Here is a 19,709-nt window from a genome sequence, read left to right on the forward strand (position 1 = left end):
GATAGAATTTAATTTAGATAAATGCAAGGTGCTGCATTTTGGAAAAGCAAATCAGAGCAGGACTTCTACGCCTAATGGTAAGGTCCCAGGGAGTGTTGCTGAACAAAGAGACCTTGGAATGCAGGTTCATAGTTCCTTGAAAGTGGAGTCACAGGTAGATAGGATAGGGAAGAAGGCATTTGGTATGCTTTCTTTTATTGGTCAGAGCATTGAGTACAGGAGTTGAGAGGTCATGTTGCGGCTGTACAGGACATTGGTTAGACCACTTCTGGAATATTGCGTGCAATTCTGGTCTCCTTTCTATCAGAACGATGTTGTGAAATTTTAAAGGGTTCAGAAAAGATTTAAAAAGATGTTGCCAGGGTTGGAGGGTTTGAGCTATAGGGAGAGGCTGAATAGGATGCTTTCCCTGGAGCATTAGAGGCTGAGGGATGACCTTATAGAGATTTATAAAGTTATGAGAGGCATGGATAGGAGAAATAGACAAAGGTTTTTCCCGGGGATCGGAGAGTCCAAAACTAGAGGGCATAGGTTTCGGGTGTGAGATGAAAGATATGAAAGGGAGCTAAGGGTCAAATTTATCATGCAGAGGGTGGTGTGTGTATGGAATGAGCTGCCAGAGGAAGTGCTGGAGGCTGGTACAATTACAGCATTTAAAAAGACATGTGGATAGGTATACGAATAGGAAGGGTTTAGAGGGATATGGGCCGGGTGCTGGCAAATGGGACTAGATTGGGTTGGGATATCTGGTCGGCATGGACAGGTTGGACCAAATGGTCTGTTTCCATGCTATATGTCACTATGACTCTAAATGGAGAAGCAACAGCTTTGGTAGAATTGAAATCATGTTACCTGAATTACTTTGGGTCCTTCCCAGCTCCAGTGTCATATTAAACTGGTCTTTCGCGGGATAGCCTCATCAGTCTAATGTGTGCAAGTAAGGGTTCTTTGATGTAACAAGAACTCCACCACAACTTGGAGGGCTAGTTGGAGTGTGACACTCTATTGAGTAAAGCCTATTTGTCAAGAATTTAAGGCTTTAAGGTTCTTGTGTAGTCTGCAAAAAGCCTGAGTTTTGTTCCGAGCTTCACAAGAATAATGCAATCTAATGCTCTGGCCACAATCTTCCCAGCTGCTGCTGTTTTTAAGCCTGTGTCAGTCTCTGGGCCCTGAGCTAGTGAAATCCAGCAAGATGTCTGTTTGGAGCATGCAGCTAGGACACCCCCAAAATGGGCAAGCTCATGCTCTAACGATTGGGTGACACTTAGTGTGCTCCACCTGCATGATTATTACAGTTGTCTGATGTGAATTATTACGTATACTTGCGAAGATCACATTTGCACAGTATTTGCATATGCTGTATACATCTCCGGGAACTGTTTGCTCAGCTTGCTAGGCAGTTAGCTTGTGGATCAGATTTACATCAATCTTTCTGGTTGCTTGGGAACCCAGGCTTGCCTTCTTGCTCTGCCTATGCTAACCTAAAACATGGCACTCTGCCACTGTTCAACAAATAATCAACAAAAACCTATCCCCAGGCCGAGAACTCAACAAGTAGCACAATATACGTTACTAATTCAATGAAAAATTTCTTTGCTTTACCAATTAGTTTCGAATAAAGGTGAACAATAGGTTCATATCATCAATGTGATATAGCAAGGTGCCATTCAGTTGATTAAGTTCGTGTCAAGTTTCTGTAGAGTAATCCAGACCAATTTTTCTTGCTCATAGCTGTTCAGTGGCCCACACAGTTTCCTTTTAAAGTCATTCATCTTTTCTGCTTCTCCCGACTGAGAATTCCAAGTTATTAGCACTTCAAGGATAACAATCCCAGCTTTCCAAACCGAAGGTTTTATCCGAAATTCCTCATCCTTGCAACTTTTTGCTAAATCTCCTCTTTGTACTCCGTGTTTTTGTGTAAGTGATTGCGGCAGTCATATGTCCCATGTTTAGTCACATAACAGTGGCAAGCAAGAAAAGTCAATACCAGCTGGCAGATGATTCATCTTCAGGTTGGGATGGGTTTTGAAATGCTGCTCCCTGAGTGCATCCAGATGGGAAGAGCTGCTACCAGTTGGGAGAAGTGTTTGTTGACCCATCATTAAAATTTTTCAGCAAATTACAGCCTCCAACCTTCCATGACACCACCCATCAGGTGATTCCCATCGCTGTCTGCTTTTATCTATCAATCTATGCTCCTAGACCCCTCCTTGCCGCATCCACTTTGCCAAAGTATCAAGGTCTTCAAGTCCTCCTGCAGACTAAATGCCAAGTTCCTCCCACGACACAATTGCCTCCTCCCACTTAGCGCATATGTAAATAGTCCAACTCAGGAAGGGGCCATACTGGACTTAGTGTTTGGAAATGAGCCTGGCCAGGTGGTTGATGCTTCAGTGGGGAATTACTTTGGGAATAGTGATCACAATTCCATAAGTTTTAGAATACTCGTGGACAAAGACTAGAGTGGTCCTAAAGGAAGAGTGCTAAATTGGGGGAAGGCCAACTATACCAAAATTCATCACAAGCTGGGGAATGTAGCAGCTGTTTGAAAGTAAGTCCACTTTCAATATGTGGGAGGCTTTTAAAGAGAGTTTGGTTGGAGTTCAGGAGAGGTAAGTTCCTGTGAAAACGAGGGACCGAATTGGCATGGTTAGGGAACCATGGATGATAGGTGAAATTGTGAGACTAACTAAGAGGAAAAAGGATGTGTACATAAGGTCTAGGCTACTGAAGACAAAGCTTTGGAAGAATATCAGGAATGTAGGACCAATCTGAAATGAGGATTAGCAAACAGGGTTAAGGAAAGTCCCAAAGCTTTTTTCTTCGCATGTAAGGAGCAAGAGGGTAACTAGAGAAGTGGTTTGCTCACTCAAGGACAAAGGAGGAAAGTTTCGGGTAGAGTCGGAGAAAATGGGTGAGATTCTTAACGAGTGCTTTGTATCGGTATTCACTAAGGAGAGGGACATGACGGATGTTGAGGTTAGAGATGGATCTTTGAGTACTCCAGGTCAAATCAGCATAAGGAGGGAGGAAGTTTTGGGTATTCTAGAAGGCATTAAGGTAGTCAAGTCCCCAGGTCCGGATGGGATCCACGCCAGGTTACAGAGGGAAGCGAGAGAGGAAATAGCTGGGACTTTAACAGATATTTTTGCAGCATCCTTGAACACAGGTGAGGTCCCAGAGGACTGGAGAATTGCTAATGTTGTCCCCTTGTTTAAGAAGGGGAGCAGGAATACTCCAGGTAATTATAGACCGGTGAACCTAATGTCAGTGGTAGTGAAGCTGCTGGAGACGATACTGAGGGATAGGATCTATTCCCATTTGGAATAAAATGGGCTTATCAGTGATGGGCAGCATGGTTTTGTGCGGGGAAGGTTATGTCTTACAAACCTAATAGAATTCTTTGAGGAGGTGACAAAATTGGTTGATGGGGGAAGGGCTGTAAATATGAGCTTTACTAAGGCGTTTGATAAGGCTCCCTATGGCAGGCTGATGGAGAAGATGAAGTCATATGGGGTCCAAGGTGTTCTAGCTAGATGGATAGAGAACTGGCTAGGCAACAGGAGACAGAAAGTTGTAGTGGAAGGGAGTTTCCCAAAATGGAGACCTGTGACCAGTGGTGTGCCACAGAGATCTGTGCTGGGACCACTGGTGTTTGTGATTGGAGGAAGATATTGGTTGCCTGATTAGCAAGTTTGCAGATGACATCAATATTGGTGGTGTAGCAGGTAGTGAAGGGGACTGTTAGAGAGTACAGCAGAATATAGATAGATTGGAGAGATGGCCAGAGAATTAACAGATGGGGTTCAATCCGGACAAATGCGAGGTGATGCATTTTGGAAGATACAATTCAAGAGTGAACTATACAGTAAATGGAAAAGTCCTGGGGAAAATTGACATAAAGAGAGATCTGGATGTTCAGGTCCACTGTTCCCTGAAGGTCGCAATGCAGGTCAGTAGAATTGTCAAGAAGGCATACGGCATGCTTTCCTTCATCTGACTGTGTGTTGAGTTCAAGCGTTGTATAAGACTTTGGTTCAACCACATTTGAAATACTGTGTACAGTTCCGGTCGCCACATTACCAAAAGGATTTGGATGCTTTGGAGAGGGTGCAGAGGAGGATCACCAGGATGTTGCCTGGTATGGAGAGCGCTAGCTATGAGGAGAGGTTGAGTAGATTAGGATTATTTTCACTAGAAAGGCGGAGGTTGATTGGGGGGGGGGGGGGGGGGGTTCCTGTTTGAGGTCAACAAAATCATGAGAGGTATAGACAGGGTGAATAGCAAGAAGTTTTTTTCCCAGAGTGAGGAACTCAATTACTAGGGCTCATGAGTTCAAAGTGAGAGGAGAAAGGTTTTGGGGAGATATGCGTGGAAAGTTTTTTACGCAGAGAGTGGTGGGGGCCTGGAATGTGTTTCAGGCGGAGGTGGGAGAGGCGGGAACGATAATGTCATTAAAAATATATCTAAACAGACACATGAATGGGCAGGAAGCAAAGGGATACAGACCTTTAGCAAATAGGTGACAGGTTTAGGTAGAGGATCTGGATTGGTGTGGGCTTGGAGGACCGAAGGGCCTGTTCCTGTGCTGTAATTTTCTTTATTCTTTGTTAACTGTTCACTTGGACCTGGACTCTCTCCAGCTGGAAATAAGTTAGTAGAAATGGCCAGCTTCTCAGTCATCTTCCATTTAGAGCTTGTGACCCTCCATACTCCCACTGTCAACTTTGAGTCTGAACCCACCATCCTTGATTATTGCTGTGCACACCCACCCCCCATCACCCTTGAGCCAGTGGAGTTGATATTGGACATCACTTCATTCGTCCTCCAATCCTGGACTCCATATTCTGCAATTATTTTTTCTGCAGTAGAATCCCTTGATGCGCCCTGTGGGATCTATGATTACCCTTGCCTCCAACTGGATTCTTAGCTTATCAAAGGTGATAAAAGGGGCGATACAAAAAAAACACAAAGAACTGTGTACGCTGGAAATCTGAAACAAAAACAGAAATTGATGGAGAAACTCAGCAGCTCTGGTGGCATCTGTGCAGAGAAAACAAAGTCAACTCTATATTGAGTCCTAAAGGCCGCAGGGACTCCAAGTGGAGAGTGGGATACTGTCACTAATTCAATAATTTTACAGCCTTTTTCCTTGTCCTTTACCCACCTCCACACCCCAGACCTTGTCATCACATAGACTGCTTTCATCACAGCCAACCCATTTTCAGCCATTCATGGTCCCCATTCGCAGTTTTTCTTTATCCCCAGCTGATTATTATCCATTCCTTTGTCTGCTGGAATCATATATCACAGAAACAATCAGGTTGGCCCATTGTGTTTGCACTGCTTTTGTTGTGAAAGATGCCTCCACCTCATCTTCTTTCCCTGTTCTTTGTCCATTTCATCCTGAGAGCTCAGCCTGAAGCTTGGCCCTGGACTCATGGTCTGCTGATGTTTCATTCTGACCTGTATCTCAGTGGTTATTTGCTACTGCCTTCCACTCACAGGTGTAGGGTATTTCCATATAGACCTGGAAAATTAGATTTTCTTTCTAAGTATGCATCCAATTTTCCTTTGAAAGTTTATTACTGAATGTGCTTATGTACATTTTAAAGTAATGCACCCCAGATTATTACTTAATGCTCATATTGGTTGAATGTAGCTAATAGACACTGAAATGTTTAAGGATGGAATGCATCTAAACAAATTTTATATTTCCTACATTACAGATATTCGAACTGCAAAAGATGCAAGGGGAAGAAGCATCAATCTTGCATTATCTTACAGAGGAAGGCAGGCTCTAAAAGCTATTGGCATGGAAGACCAAGTAAGAAAAATTTATCTGTTTTCCAATAAAATCAAACAAAATCTGATACAATCTTTTATTACCAAATCAAAATTGAACTGGTGTGTTTTTGCAGTTTATATACTGTCTAATACTGCATGAATTCCATGAGTTGGATTTTACATGCCATTCTTTCACTGGTGGGATTGCAGGGGATGGACTTATAAAATAGGTGCCAGGCCGTGCAAGCCTGCCAGACTATAGGAACAATAGAGAAGATTTGGCTCCATTTGAGACCCTTAAATATTCAGTTATTTCCTATGAAAGTGTTTCATTTTGCTAATACCTAGGGTGGTTGGAGATGTCTGTGTTCAATGTTCATCAGAGCAGGTCTTCTCTGCAGTTTTGTGGCCAGATCTCAAGTGCTGGTGTCCCCTATCCAACGCCCACAAATCCCAGTTCCTCAAATTCCACTTGACATGTTCATCTGGGATTGCCTGTGATTCATGGAGATTTAGTTCCATTGCTGAGGGTCTGGGCCTTATTACAAAACTGGAAATGGTCATTGCACCTGATGATTCTGTTGAGATTACATGACTGTCAACATTTAAATGGCTGGCAGCTGTGGACAGCTCCATGAAGCTTGACTTTCTCAAGAGAGCTGCAGAAGTTTTATCGTGTAATGAGTAAAGCTCTGTCAGCTGAAAAATTAAAATGGAGCAAACAGGCCAAACAGAGATGGGTTCACCCTTGACATTTAAACCCAGATGCAGGGAGCCCAAACACAGTGAATAATTCAGCTTCATATTGGGGATTAGATAAAAGCAGTCAACTGTTCTGTTTGAATTGATGATGTTCAGAATCCAGTAGAAGTTTTCCAAGAAATATCAACTTTTCTTAAAGAATAAAGAGGAATGTCACCTTGTTTTAATATGAAAAAAAAGAAACCACATCTGAAATGCTCAAAAGTGCATGCATTAATATAAATTTTGTAATATATTGCATAATAGAAAGATTAAAAAGTTAACATTTTAAAAAGGAACAAGCTTTTTTGAGAATTTTAGCACAAAGAGCTTCTCTGTTCACACCAAGATTCAATTACTTCATCTCAGAGAGCACATGTGATGTGGTCTCACAAATGACCTGGAACCGAAGCATACCATCCTTACTTTTATGTTCAGTTTACCTCAGAATAAAGGATAGCATTGCATGAGCCTTCTTGATTATATGCTGTACCTGCAAACAAACCTCTTGTGACTCATGCGCCACCTAAATCCCTCTGCACTTTGGAATTCTGCTGATATTCTCCATTTAAGTAATATGTTTATTCTTCCTACTAAAATGAACGACTTCACATTTTCCCACATTGTATTCCATATGCCAACTTTTTGCCCACTTACTCAACTTGTCTCTATGTATCTACATCTTCCTTAGGTCTCCTTCACAACATACTTTCCAACCTATTTTGGTGTCATCCATGAATTTAGCTACTGAACCTTCACTCTCCTTATTTGAGCCATTGATGTCAACTGTTACAGGTTGAGACTTGAGTTTGCATTCCTGCAGATCAGATAAAGAACGATTTATGCATGCTTCATTTTCTGCCAGCCAATATTCTATCCATATTCCTGTTACTTCCTTCACATGAACGCTTACTTTCCACAATAACTTTTGATGTCAAAACCTATGAAATGCGTCCCGAACTCAAGTATGGTACAACTACAGGGACCTCTTTATCCACAGCACATGTTACCTCTGCAACAAACTCTGATAAATTGGTCAATCATGATATCCCTTTGACAAAACCACTCTGCCTCTTCTTTTATTACTACTTCCAGTGTGGAAATAGGCCCTTTGGCCCAACAAGTCCATACTGACCCTCTAAAGAGCAACCCATCCAGATCCATTCCCCTACGCTTACCTCTTCACCTAACACTATGGGCAATTTAGCATGGCCAGTTCACCTAACCTGCACATCTTTGGTCTGTGGGAGGAAACCGAAGCACCTGGAAGAAACCCACGCAGACATGGGGAGAATGTGCAAACTCCACATAGAAAGTTGCCCGAGGCGGGAATTGAACCAGGGCTCTGGCGCTGTGAGGCAGCAGTGCTAACCACTGAGCCACCGTGCTTTCCCAGTTATATTAAATTAAGTCCCAGTAATAATCTCTTTATTGATGGATTGTAATACTTTCATCATGGCAAATTACAGTTTCCTGTTTTCTGCTTACTTCCCGTTATGAATAGAGAGTGTATATTTGTTCCTTTCTAATCCAGGGAAAGTTTAATACCTGATAACACTGAGAAAAATAATCGCAATATCATGCAGACACATTTCAAAGGGGATTGTCCTGAATACAGTTAGTTAGATAAACCATAAAGGCTTATCCTACGATTACATTTAGCTAGTCGATTTCTGGGACTGACAGCAGTATAGAATATCAAGGTTATCTTTTAAGTTATCAGTTTTCCAATTTTTGTTTTCAGTCAGCATCATTGCTGGGCTTGTCTTCTTGAAAGAATGTTTCAGAGCTGTAGTAAAAATCCATCTCTAACTTTTCCAAAAAAGCTTCCTGAGATAGTAGCTGGCTGTATATTCCATCTGCTGATGAGTTTGTTTTTCAGGCTTGATAATTGTAGGTGATCATGGTCATCTTGAACATGTGAAGATTTTCATTATGGTACTAATCAGAGACTGAATGAGAACCAATTTTATATCTCCTGGGGTGATAATTGATGACAGAGATAGTTATGAAACTTGGCCAATTTCTGTGGTCAGGTGATGTCATTGGCCATTTTAAGTCTGTGTTGTTTTTAGTCCACTTTTAAAAGCATTTTAGTCTATGAAATTCCCAGTCTTAAATCAGACAATGGAATTCAAGACCAATCGTCCATATTTTATATGATCATACCAAAATATCAACCATATCATTAGTTTAACGTATTAGAACATGTATCATTAGAATTGGAAGCATTAAAATTTTTGAAAGGCGTCAATGATATTTTGTTGGTAAATTTAACAATGTGTTGCACTAAGCTTAAATGATAGTGTTCAGGATTAACAATGTTTGCAATGTTGTTGTGTGTTGCCTGAGAAATCTTAGGATTCCAAATTCTTAAAAATGTAATTCTTCAACACTTGTCTTTTTAGATAGTGTCTAAGGGCATTCCCATGAATGGGCGAATGATCCACTCCCTGTCAGGCAGCAAGTCTTCTATTCCTTATGGAACAAAAGGCCAGGTAATGTTCATATACAAAAAGACTCCACAACTTTGTAGCATGGCACATATTACAAAGGATGTCTTGAATAAGTTTTCTTTTATCTCTGTGAAGAGGCAGCAGGATATTTGGTTTTCTTTTATTCACTCATTGGACATGGGCACTGCTGGCTGGACCAACATTTATTACCTGTCCATGATTGCTCTTGAAATGATGGTAGTGAGCTGCCACCTTGAACTGCTGCAGTCCATGGGCTGTAGATAGATCCTCAATGTTAACAGGAAGGGAATTCCAGGATTTTGATGCTACCACACTGAAGAAGCAGCAATATATTTCTAGGTCAGGATAATGAGTGACTTAGAGGGAAACCTGAAGATGGTGATGTTCTCATATCTGCTACCCATGGTCTTTTCGATGATAGTAGTCATGGGTTTGGAAAGTGTAGTCCAAGAATCGTTGGTGAATTTCTGCAGTGCATCCAATAAATGGTATATGTTACTGCTACTGATCATTTGTGTGAAGGGAATGGATGTTTGTGGGTGTAATGCCAATCAAATGGGCTGTTTTGTCACGGATCATGTCAAGTTTCTTGAGTGTTGCAACCATCCAGGCAGGTTGGAAGTATTCCATTACACTCCTGACTTGTGCATTGTAAATGGTAGGCAGGCTTTGGGAATCAGGAACTGACTTACTTGTTGCAGTACTTCTCACCCCTGACTTGCTCATGTAGCCAGTATATTTATATAGCTAATCTAGTTCAATGTCTCATCAATGGTAACCCCTAAGAGGTTAATAGTGGAGGATTGTGACGGTAAGGCCCTTAAATGGTGAGGGGTGATGATTAGGTTGTCTCTCATTGGAGATGGTCATTGCCTGGCATTTTTGTGGCACAAATAAATTCACCATTTTATATTTTTTGTTATCGACCTGATCAGTTATGTTATCTGGAGCAAGTGGGACTTGAACCTGGGCCTTCTGGTTCAGTGGTAGAGACACTTGCACTACAGCACAAGGGCCTTCCTTTACTATCTATGATAGTTTACTCAAATGACTTACATCTGCCCTACAGTAGAACTAATTCAGGAAGTCCTTGAAGCAATGATTTGCTAGATACCTACACCTTTTATATGGTACAATGTGAAAGAAGATTTTTTTAAAAAATTACAGATTCCCATCATGCATTTCACTATAGGTCGGTGAGGGGTAAAAAGCAATTGGACAAAATTTGAGCATTTGAATTGAAACATTTTATTCATTATTCATTTACAGAATGCTTCAGGAAATGACAATGCATCTGGATAGTAATTGATCATCTAAAATTCCAGATCTTGATACTGCATGTGGTAATTACAACACTGCATAGGGAACAAGGGATGTAAAATAAAGTGGACTGCTTGGGTGGACAATCTTTCTCATCCAGTTGTCCACCTGGCATTTTGTCAATATGTTATGCCTCAGAAGTGAAATGTGGTTAATCTTGCTTTCCTAAATTTTAAATTGCTGCTTTGGGCAAGCCTTTGCAAAACCAATCTTGCCAAGTGCAATTGTATATTTACGAATGAAGACAAGTCGCTGTTTTAAATGAACAATATTCCTATTGTCACTGCATAGAGAAACAATAGTTAATTGTGTATCTTTGCCCTTCAGTATATCTTGTCAGTGGATAGAGCAAATTTAAACCAAGCATTATTATTTGGTGAGTAAATGCTGAACATGTTATTCTAAAATTGTTTTGTGTCATTTCTCCTCTGGGTACTGAGATTTGCTTAATCTGTTTGCATTTGTAGCTGCTAATCAATACCCAAACGTCAAGTTAAACTTTGAAAAGAAATTGCAACACTACAGTGCTGATAAGGGGATTCTGACATTTATCAGGTAATCTGTCTGTGGTTTGATAATTTTGTGAAGGTCGTATCTAAACTCTATTTGGTCTACACTGTGAAATAAAGAGAGCAATGCAGATTGCAATACCATAAAACGTCACTACTGAAAGTTGAAGCAAAATGTTAAAATGAATTGACATTCTGAGAGATTCTGGCTTTTGAATCTTAATTTAGCTTAATCTAAGGAGCTGCTCTTTGATTACTGAGTTTGAACAAAGGTGCCTCTTTCTTGTATGCACTACCATGCCTGTATGTGTCTATTCTTACTTGTATAAAATTTTAAAATTTATAATTGCATCTGCAATGGGCTCTGAAATTACAGTCTATTTATGGCAGGACCAGGTCATTAAATCAGGATAAATACTTCTTTCTAGCCAGTTCTGATGTGTTTTCTGTCCTGTCCTCCTCAGCAGTAGAGGTCAGGGGAATGTGGTGTCATGACTTTTTTACCGGCTGCAGGACAACATGTTAATGATACACTTTGCCATCACTATTTGGTGGTGGAGAGAGGAAATTTTTATGATGAATAATAGTGTGCCAATTAAGCGGACTGTTTTGGCCTGGACAGTGTCAAGCTACTTGAGTGTTGTTGGAGCAGCACTCATTCAGGCAAGTGGAAAGTATTCCAACAAACTTATAACTTGTGTCTTGTGTCTTGTGAATAAGCACTGGGGAGTCAGGAGTCGAGTTACTTGTCGAGTTTCTATTTTAGTACAAAGTTACCATGATTAGTAAACTAAAAGTAGGTTCTGTTTTTTAAAGACTAGTAACAGGATTACACTTGCTGCAAACTAGACCAACAATGGCTGATGATCACGTGTTCTGGTTAGTTGCTCATTAGCATATACCCTCTTAAAGTGATATCATATGCAGAGGAACCTCAATTATCTGGGATTCGATTAACCAAATTTCAGATTATCCAAACAAGGTCGCAAGGTCCCAATGCTTGGCTGACTGTTATCTGGCATTCGATTTTCCAGCATTCGATTAACCGAATGAAATACTCTGTGCCATGATGTTTAGATTGATTCTAATCTAAAAAGTGAGATAACAGAGTTTTACATGAATTCATGCAGTTTTTGAGCAAAATACGATGTAACTCTGCAAGTACAAATTCACCCCACAAAATATATGTATATTTGTGCATCTTTGTGTGTGTGTGTGTGTGTGTGTGTGTGTGTCTGGATTGGGGGATTGTGAATGTGAGAGAGAGTGTATGTGAGTGTAGAGTGTCTTAAGTCTATGAGGGGGTGCATGTGTGAGTGTGTGTGTGTGTGTGTCTGGGTGAGGGGTTGTAAGTGTCTGTGAGAGAGATTGCATATGTGTGTGCGTGAGTGTAGAGTGGTCTAAGTCTCTGAGAGGATGCATGCGTGAGTGTGTGTGTGTGTGTGTGTGTGTGTGTGTGTGTGTGTGTGTGTGTGTGTGTGTGTGTGTGTGTGTGTATAGTGCAGTGGTGTTCACCTGTAGTGTGACATGAACCCAAGGTCCTGGTTGAGGCCCTCCCTATGGGTACGGAACTTAGTCATCAGCCTCTGATCGGCCACCTTTTGCTGCTGCCTGTCCCAAAGTCTGCCTTGGAGGATGGTCACCCCAAGGTCCTGGACTGCGGAAGTGTTCCCCAACTGGGAGGGAACACTCCTATCTGTTGATTGTTGTGCAGTGCCCATTCATCCGTTGCCATAGCCTTTGTAGACTCCACAACCACCTGATGAAGGAGCAGTGCTCCGAAAACTAGTGTGCTTCCAATTAAACCTGTTGGACTATAACCTGGTGTTGTGTGATTTTTAACTTTGTGCACCCCAGTCCAACACCAGAATCTCCAAATCATATGTTATAAACATTTCTAAGTTTGAAGCATCTGTGTATGATAGCTAAATTTTAATCATACTAACTGCCATTTATCTTATGAGATGTTATGTATTTTAGTAACTAAAACTTGTGATGACATTCTGTGCTTTCAAAGATCACACCTGCCTGTAGAATGCACTTTACAGTGCCCCTTACATTGTTTGCTATGATTATTAACATTGCTGTTTTTCATATTTCATTTCCAGTCACCCTCACATATCATATGCTTCAGTGCATTTTTAAATCTGTTAAGTAGCTAACTACTTCAGCACTGTTCTTGCAGGTGTGTTCCAGTTGATCATTTGGATATGTAGTGTATTCAGTGAGCATATGAAGCGAAGTTAGATATTCCTACTCTGTTTTTAAAGGCAACATTTTAAATTCTTTCATTGTGTTTCCTGCAAATTAAAAGATTTTTAATGTTCAAACAGACTTGAATATGGTAATCTATGGTATACGTACAGTGTGTTAGCATGCAGGTAGAGTGAGCAATTCAGAGGGCAAATGCCATGTTAGCTGTTGCAACTAGGAGATCAGAGTGCAGGAATAAATATGACTTGCTACAGTTGTACAGGACTTTAGTGAGAGTACATCTATGATATTATGTGCAGTTCTAGTCTCCACCATATAAACAGGGTGTTCTTGCATTGAAAACAAAACAGTGAAGTTTCCCTGGGATGAAAAGGTTGTGTTATAATCAGAGGTTGAGTAATTTGGGTTTATATTGTCTAGAGTTTAGAAACATAGAAAATAAGAGCAGGAATTAGCCATTTGTTTCATATGAGCCTGCTACCCCATTCAATCTAATCATGGTTGATCATCCAATTATCCCTTACCCTTTGATCGCTTTACCCCGAAGAACTATATCTCCTTCTTGAAAACATTTAGTATTTTAGTCTTAACCTCTTTCTATGGCAGAGAATTCCATAGGTTCACTACTCTGTGAGTGAGGATTTTCCCCCTATTCTTAGACTGTCATCCTGAATCTGGGCCTCCTGGTCATCAGGAACATCCTGATTCGATTTACCCTGTTTCATCCTGTAGACGGCACGGTGGGCGGCACGGTGGCACAGTGGTTAGCACTGCTGCCTCACAGCACTTGAGACCTGGGTTCAATTCCCGACTCAGGCGACAGACTGTGTGGAGTTTGCACGTTCTCCCCGTGTCTGCATGGGTTTCCTCCGGGTGCTCCGGTTTCCTCCCACAGGCCAAAGATGGGCGGGTCAGGTGAATTGGCCATGCTAAATTGCCCGTAGTGTTAGGTAAGGGGTAAATGTAGGGGTATGGGTGGGTTGTGCTTCGGCGGGTCGGTGTGGACTTGTTGGGCCGAAGGGCCTGTTTCCACACTGTAAGTAATCTAATCTAATCTAATCTCTGAGATCCCCATTCTTCTAAATGCTAGTGAATATCATCCTAACTGAGCAAGTCTGTATTCATACATCTCTGCTGTCATCCCATGAGTCAGTCTGATAAATCTTTGTTGCACTCCCTCCATAGCTGGAAACCTTCAGATGAGGAGACCAAAACTGCACACAGTACTCTAAATGTAATCTCACAAAGACCCTGCACAACTGCAGCAAGATATTCCTATTCCTGTACTCTAATCCTCTAGCTAATGAAAACCAACATACCATTAGCCTTCTTATTTGCCTGCTTCACCTTATGGCTTATTTTCCACGTGTGGTGCACAAGTACACCCAGGTCATTTGGCACTTCCCATATTTGCAGTTAATCACCATTCAGATAATAATCTATCTTCCTGTTTTTGCTACAAAAGTGGGTAACCTCACATTTATCCACATTATACTTCATCTGCCTTGCATTTGGTCACCCACTCAACTTGTCCAAATCACACTGAAGCTTCTCTGCATCATTTTCACAGTTCACCATCCCAGCCCGCTTTATGTTGTCTGCAAACTTGGAGATATTGCATTTAATTCTCTCATCTAAATAATTAGTATATATTGTACTGTGAATAGCTGGGGTCCAAGCACTGATTCCTGTGGTACACCACTAGTCATTGGCTGCCATTTGGAAAAGCACCCATCTGTTCCTATTCTTTGTTTCCTGTCTGCCAAAGAGTTCTCCATCCATTTCAGTACACTACCCCCAATACCATGTGCTTACTTTTATATGTTAATCTCTTATGTGGGACCTTATCAAAAGCTTTATAAAAATCTCAGTAAATCACATCCACTGGGTCCTTTTATGACTTTACTAGTTACATCCTTGAAAAGTTCCAATAGATTTGTTAAGCATGATGTTCCTTTCTTAAATTCACACAGACTCAGGCCAATCCATTCGTTGTTTTCCAAGTGCTAAGTTATTACATCCTTTAAAATGGATGTGAGCAATTTCCCCCGTACCGATGTCAAGCTACCCAGCCTATAATTCCTTGTCTTCTCCCTGCCTCTTTTATTAATAGTGGGGATGCATTAGCTACTTTTCAATCGATAAGAATTGCCTGGGAATGTAGATGAGGGCGGAAGCATTGCACCCTTTTAAAAAGTAATTAAATGAGCTCTTTCAATGTCATAACTTTCAAAGCTATGGTCCATGTGCTGGAATGTGAGACTAGTATAGATTTAGAGTGGTTTTTGTCAGTGCAGACTTGATGTATGCAGACTTCTATACTGTATGATTCTGTGTTCTAGAATCTGTGGAATCTTGAAAGACTACCTAGAATGTGGAAGAATGAGGGGCAGTCACATTGAAATATACTGAAAGATTCTGAAGGGGCTTGGCAGGGCGGACACTGAAAGATTGTTCCCAGTGACAAGAGAACATAAAATATGAGGGCACGGTCTCAGGAGAAGGGGCCCATCATTTTGAATTGAGAAATTTCTTCAGCCAGAGAGTTATGCATCTGTGGAATTCTTTGCCTCAGAGCGTTATGGAGTCTCCATTATTGATAACTTCCAAGGTTAATATGGATTTTTGAATGCACATGGAATCAAGGGCTTTGAGAGACAGGTGGGAAAGTGAACGTGAAGTCCTCATTGTATTGAATGGCAGAGCAGACTCAATGGGTCAAATGTTCTCCTTGCATTTTTTTTGTGTTTTGTGTTAAGACTCATTTTAATCCCTTCTTTATAAGATGAATCTTAAGTTTTGGACATCTTTACAAGCACCATGTGTTTTGATCATATGCTTAGCCTGTATTTAAGAGTGTAGAATAATCTGGAAAAAGAGATTCAGGTTTCTTCTAACAGAGAACCTTATGGCACCAGGCACATCCCATTGTAATCTGTTACTCATAGCTTCTGAAGCTTCCTTAGAAGACATTTTGTAGTTGACATTGTTGATCACATTACTCAATTAATTCCAATTCATTCCTGACACCCAGCTTCTGCCATATTTGTTGTAAACTAAGGATTTGGTTTTGTTTTTATAACAGGCCGGATGGCTCGACTTGTGAAGTTTCTCCTGACCTTGTTGTTGGATGTGATGGAGCCTTTTCAACTACAAGAAAACAGTTTATGCGACAAGTCAGGTTTGATTACAGCCATGTGTACATCCCTCATGGTTATATGGAGCTTACAATACCCCCTAAAAATGGTGATGTAAGAATTGGTTTAAAAATAAATATTTATGTTTAAAGTTTCTTTCTAATTGCTTTTCATATTGGATGCTTTACATAAAAATGTTTTCTTCCAGTTTGCAATGAAGCCTAATTTTCTTCACATATGGCCTAGAAACACCTTCATGATGATTGCTTTGCCCAATTTGGTAAGCATTAACAACTTTGCAAAGCAAACTGCATGGCTGAGAAAGCCATGTTCCTGTATGACAATTGAATTATATTCTTAAATGTCAATCTCATCGTATTTTGGTTTCAGAGAGCCTGAAGTAATGTCTGAGTTTGGTCTTTGGGACATTAGCCTCTCCCAGAATCCAGTTTTACTTTGATTGGTGTCTGTCCCTGCACCCAAATGGATATGCTGCTTCCCTTTGGTTCAAGGACGTGCTGCCACATTAGCATTGAATAGTTAGTATAGACATTTGTGACCTTGCATTATTCTGGCTGCTGTTTCGCAACAGGAAATGTTCTCCTTCTGCTGCTAGACCAGGAAATGTTAAGGCATTGCGAAAATGGTGTGGCGAATTCTGCTTCTCTGTTGTTCTAACTTTTTTTTAAAAAATCCCCAAGGCCTCACAAGCTCTTTATTTAATTGACTTGGAACAGACTACTCAGGCATTTCTATCTTAACTTCTCTTCATTAAAAAAGGACAACATATACCTCTTAAAGCTATCATATCATCACACCTCCCCCTTTTACAAAAATAACCATCAATAAATACACAATGATAACTTCATTTTTTAAAAACTATTAGTTTTACATGACAAATGTATAGATTACATTAACTGTAAGCGTGCAAACATTCACAACTACAGTCTAATTCAATCCATTGCTTCCATCACAGTACACCTTCATCGTCCTTCTTCAAAGTTGTGACAATGTGTCAAAAACTACGTTCTCTCATCTTGCCATATGTATAACTTTCAAATTAAATAGCTGTAACAATAAACTCCTCCTAAACAGTCCAACATTTTTATCTTTAAATTTTTCCAAAAAGGGCTAAGGAGTTCTGATCAGTATATATTGTTGTCTCAGAAATATTAGGTTAGATTACTTACAGTGTGGAAACAGGCCCTTCGGCCCAACAAGTCCACACCGACCCGCCGAAGCGCAACCCACCCATACCCCTACATTTACCCCTTACCTAACACTACGGGCAATTTAGCATGGCCAACTCACCTGACCCGCACATCTTTGGACTGTGGGAGGAAACCGGAGCACCCGGAGGAAACCCACGCAGACACGGGGAGAACGTGCAAACTCCACACAGTCGCCTGAGGTGGGAATTGAACCCAGCTCTCTGGCGCTGTGAGTCAGCAGTGCTAACCACTGTGCCACCGTGCCGCCATTACTGGCAATATAAATGTTGAAATGTTGCCACACCATCACCAAACTCAAGGTCACCTTCTCAATTGTGTAATTTTTTTTCTTTTGATAAATATTCACCTTCTGGAAAAGTATCCAATAGGTCTTTCTATCTTCTCATTTGTCATCTTGCAAGAATACAGCACCAGCACCAACATCACTGTCATTAATAGCCACCTTGAATGGCTTTGCATAATTCAGAGTGCTTAACACTGGGGCAATGGTTAACATAGTTTCAGACTACCAACTGCCTTGTGACATTCCTCCATTCACTGGAAATTTCTGTACTTTTTAACAAATCAGTCAATGGAACAACCATGCTGCTAACATTATGTGCAAATTTCCGAAAACAACCATTGAGTCCCATCTCTACATCGATCTTATGGGAAACTCCCCAGTAAGCTGTTTTCACATCCCAGGAGGCTTTCTGTCCAGTTATGTGGTCTAAGAACGTGACTTTGGCTTTTGTGAACTCACTCTTAGCCAGATTTATCATCAAGCCCACCTTCTGAAGTTGATTGAACAATTCCAATAGATGCTGCAAATGTCTCTTCCATTTCTGATGAAAAGTCATCAGATCATCAAAGTACGTGATATATGATAATCCTGCAACTAGTTTATTGGTTAGTCTTTAAAATGTAGCTGGTGCATGTTTCATAACAGATGGCTTAACTTTAAACTGGTAATGCCCATTTGGTGTCAAGAAAGCCGAAATTTACTTCGCTGTCTCAGGTGAAGGTACTTGCCAGTATTCTTTGAGTAAGTTCAGCTTAGAAATAAAAGTTGCGGTCCGTTGCTGAAAGGTGTCCGGGGGTTTGATTGTCCGTGTGCGCGCGGCGCGGCTGGCGGAATGGCCGAGGGAGCTGATTTGATCGACATTTACGCGGATGAAGAGTTTAATCAGGAGACTGATTATGCAGCAAATGATCAAGTTGATCTTTATGACGATGTAATAACAGCTGCTGACAGTAATAACCATGAAGATCAAAGTTTTGATGAAACATTACCACGGACTCCCGGTGAACCACAGAAAACTGACAGTAACACCAGGCCAACCATAGTCTACACATATGGAGGCAAACGGCAAGCTGTGTATGTGGGAAATCTGACATGGTGGACGACAGACCAGGATGTGGCTGATGCTGTCCATTCAGTGGGTGTGCAGGATCTGCTGGAAATCAAGTTCTATGAAAACAGGGCTAATGGGCAGTCTAAAGGGTTTGCTGAAGTATATCTGGGCTCTGAAAACTCCGTCCGATGCGTCATGGAGCTACTTCCAAAAAGAGAACTTCATGGACAGAGACCAGAGGTCATGCCTTGCAACAAACAGAATCTCAACCAGTTTGAAGCACAATCCAAGAAAAGTAAATCTTTGGAAATTCTACACTACATTAGATCTTCATTAACTTCTTTTCAGACCTGTATGTTTCTGATGCAGAGTAATACCTGTACGAGTGGAATGGTAGAAAACTGTTTCATGTCCAGTCATATTGGAGATTACTCTGGTCCCATGCTAGTAAGCCAGTTGCTAACACTGGCTTTTTGTGGCACAATATGTTTCCATTTGGTTATTCTAGCACATGCAAAATTAAATGGAAGTATTGTCATTAGATAATGAACTAAAAATAGTTCAATGGATAGTAAATTTCAACTCCATACCTTTGTCATATTAAGTTTTACAGGAGCAGGAAAACACACTTCTCTGAAATAGCTATTCATCAATGGGAAAGCAAAAAGCCAATGTTTTTCGAAAAAAAATGTTTCTATTAAAAAGCAGCAGTGGATATAGGAAGTGTCAGTACAATCTAGTGGGTTAAGAGAAACATTTCAACTGTATATTACACAATCAGGCTGACAGTTTTGGTTCAGAAGGAATATGATTCGGGATATTAATTCTTCTATTCACCATTGTTTTCCCTTCCTACTCCTCAACAGTTTAATATGACAAATGTTTCGGTTTTCATATTTGTGAACTGTAAATGTGTGTTTAAATGAACATTTTGGAAATATGATGGAAGGAATAGTGC

The 19,709-nt window shown here is 40.7% G+C and overlaps 2 protein-coding genes across 2 annotated transcripts in view; both read left to right on the forward strand.

The window, feature by feature from the left end:
• Positions 1–19,709, forward strand: part of LOC132819359 (kynurenine 3-monooxygenase-like) — a 78,973-nt gene that overhangs the window by 5,218 nt on the left and 54,046 nt on the right. The window contains exons 3-8 of the mRNA XM_060830824.1: positions 5,730–5,827; positions 8,937–9,026; positions 10,653–10,701; positions 10,793–10,880; positions 16,134–16,299; positions 16,394–16,465. Coding sequence (XP_060686807.1) covers positions 5,730–5,827; positions 8,937–9,026; positions 10,653–10,701; positions 10,793–10,880; positions 16,134–16,299; positions 16,394–16,465 — 563 coding nt within the window. The remainder of the gene's footprint in view (positions 1–5,729; positions 5,828–8,936; positions 9,027–10,652; positions 10,702–10,792; positions 10,881–16,133; positions 16,300–16,393; positions 16,466–19,709) is intronic.
• On the forward strand, positions 18,486–19,297 carry LOC132819374 (cleavage and polyadenylation specificity factor subunit 6-like). Its single transcript, XM_060830852.1, has one exon. It carries the CDS (start codon positions 18,533–18,535, stop codon positions 19,295–19,297), a length of 765 nt encoding a protein of 254 aa, XP_060686835.1. The 5' UTR covers positions 18,486–18,532.

Source organism: Hemiscyllium ocellatum, chromosome 10 (genome assembly GCF_020745735.1).
Source record: "Hemiscyllium ocellatum isolate sHemOce1 chromosome 10, sHemOce1.pat.X.cur, whole genome shotgun sequence".
In the NCBI taxonomy this organism is placed as follows: Eukaryota; Metazoa; Chordata; class Chondrichthyes; order Orectolobiformes; family Hemiscylliidae; genus Hemiscyllium; species Hemiscyllium ocellatum.